This window comes from Penaeus monodon, chromosome 15, assembly GCF_015228065.2.
Source record: "Penaeus monodon isolate SGIC_2016 chromosome 15, NSTDA_Pmon_1, whole genome shotgun sequence".
NCBI classification, from domain to species: Eukaryota; Metazoa; Arthropoda; class Malacostraca; order Decapoda; family Penaeidae; genus Penaeus; species Penaeus monodon.
The window spans coordinates 41,707,584-41,707,911 of NC_051400.1; the positions used below are offsets into that span (position 1 = coordinate 41,707,584).

General features: G+C 34.8%; 1 protein-coding gene across 1 annotated transcript in view; it reads left to right on the forward strand.

The window, feature by feature from the left end:
* Positions 1 to 328, forward strand: part of LOC119582186 (chymotrypsin BI-like) — an 8,576-nt gene that overhangs the window by 6,740 nt on the left and 1,508 nt on the right. Inside the window, exon 4 of the mRNA XM_037930423.1 lies at positions 139 to 308. Coding sequence (XP_037786351.1) covers positions 139 to 308 — 170 coding nt within the window. The remainder of the gene's footprint in view (positions 1 to 138; positions 309 to 328) is intronic.

Below are 328 nucleotides of genomic sequence, written 5' to 3' on the forward strand. Positions count from 1 at the left end.
GATAGTAATAATAACGAGAACACTATCAGTTGCGCAAGTTGAAACTTTGTTAATTTTCTCCTTTTTCTTCTTCGTCATGAACATCATATACTCTCTTCCCTTCCTCATAACTGACGTTCACTCTTCCATTTTTTTTAGTGTGAATAAAAGATACAAGGCACTTATGGGCGGCCACAATCTATCAGAAATGGAGAAGTCTCAACAAATTATTGGCGTTGAGAAAGTATTCTTGAATTCTAATTACACTACTATCCGTGCTTTGAGCGACATAGCTGTCTTGAAACTAAAGGAGAAGATGAAGATTAATAGTAAGTTGTACTATTTTTTC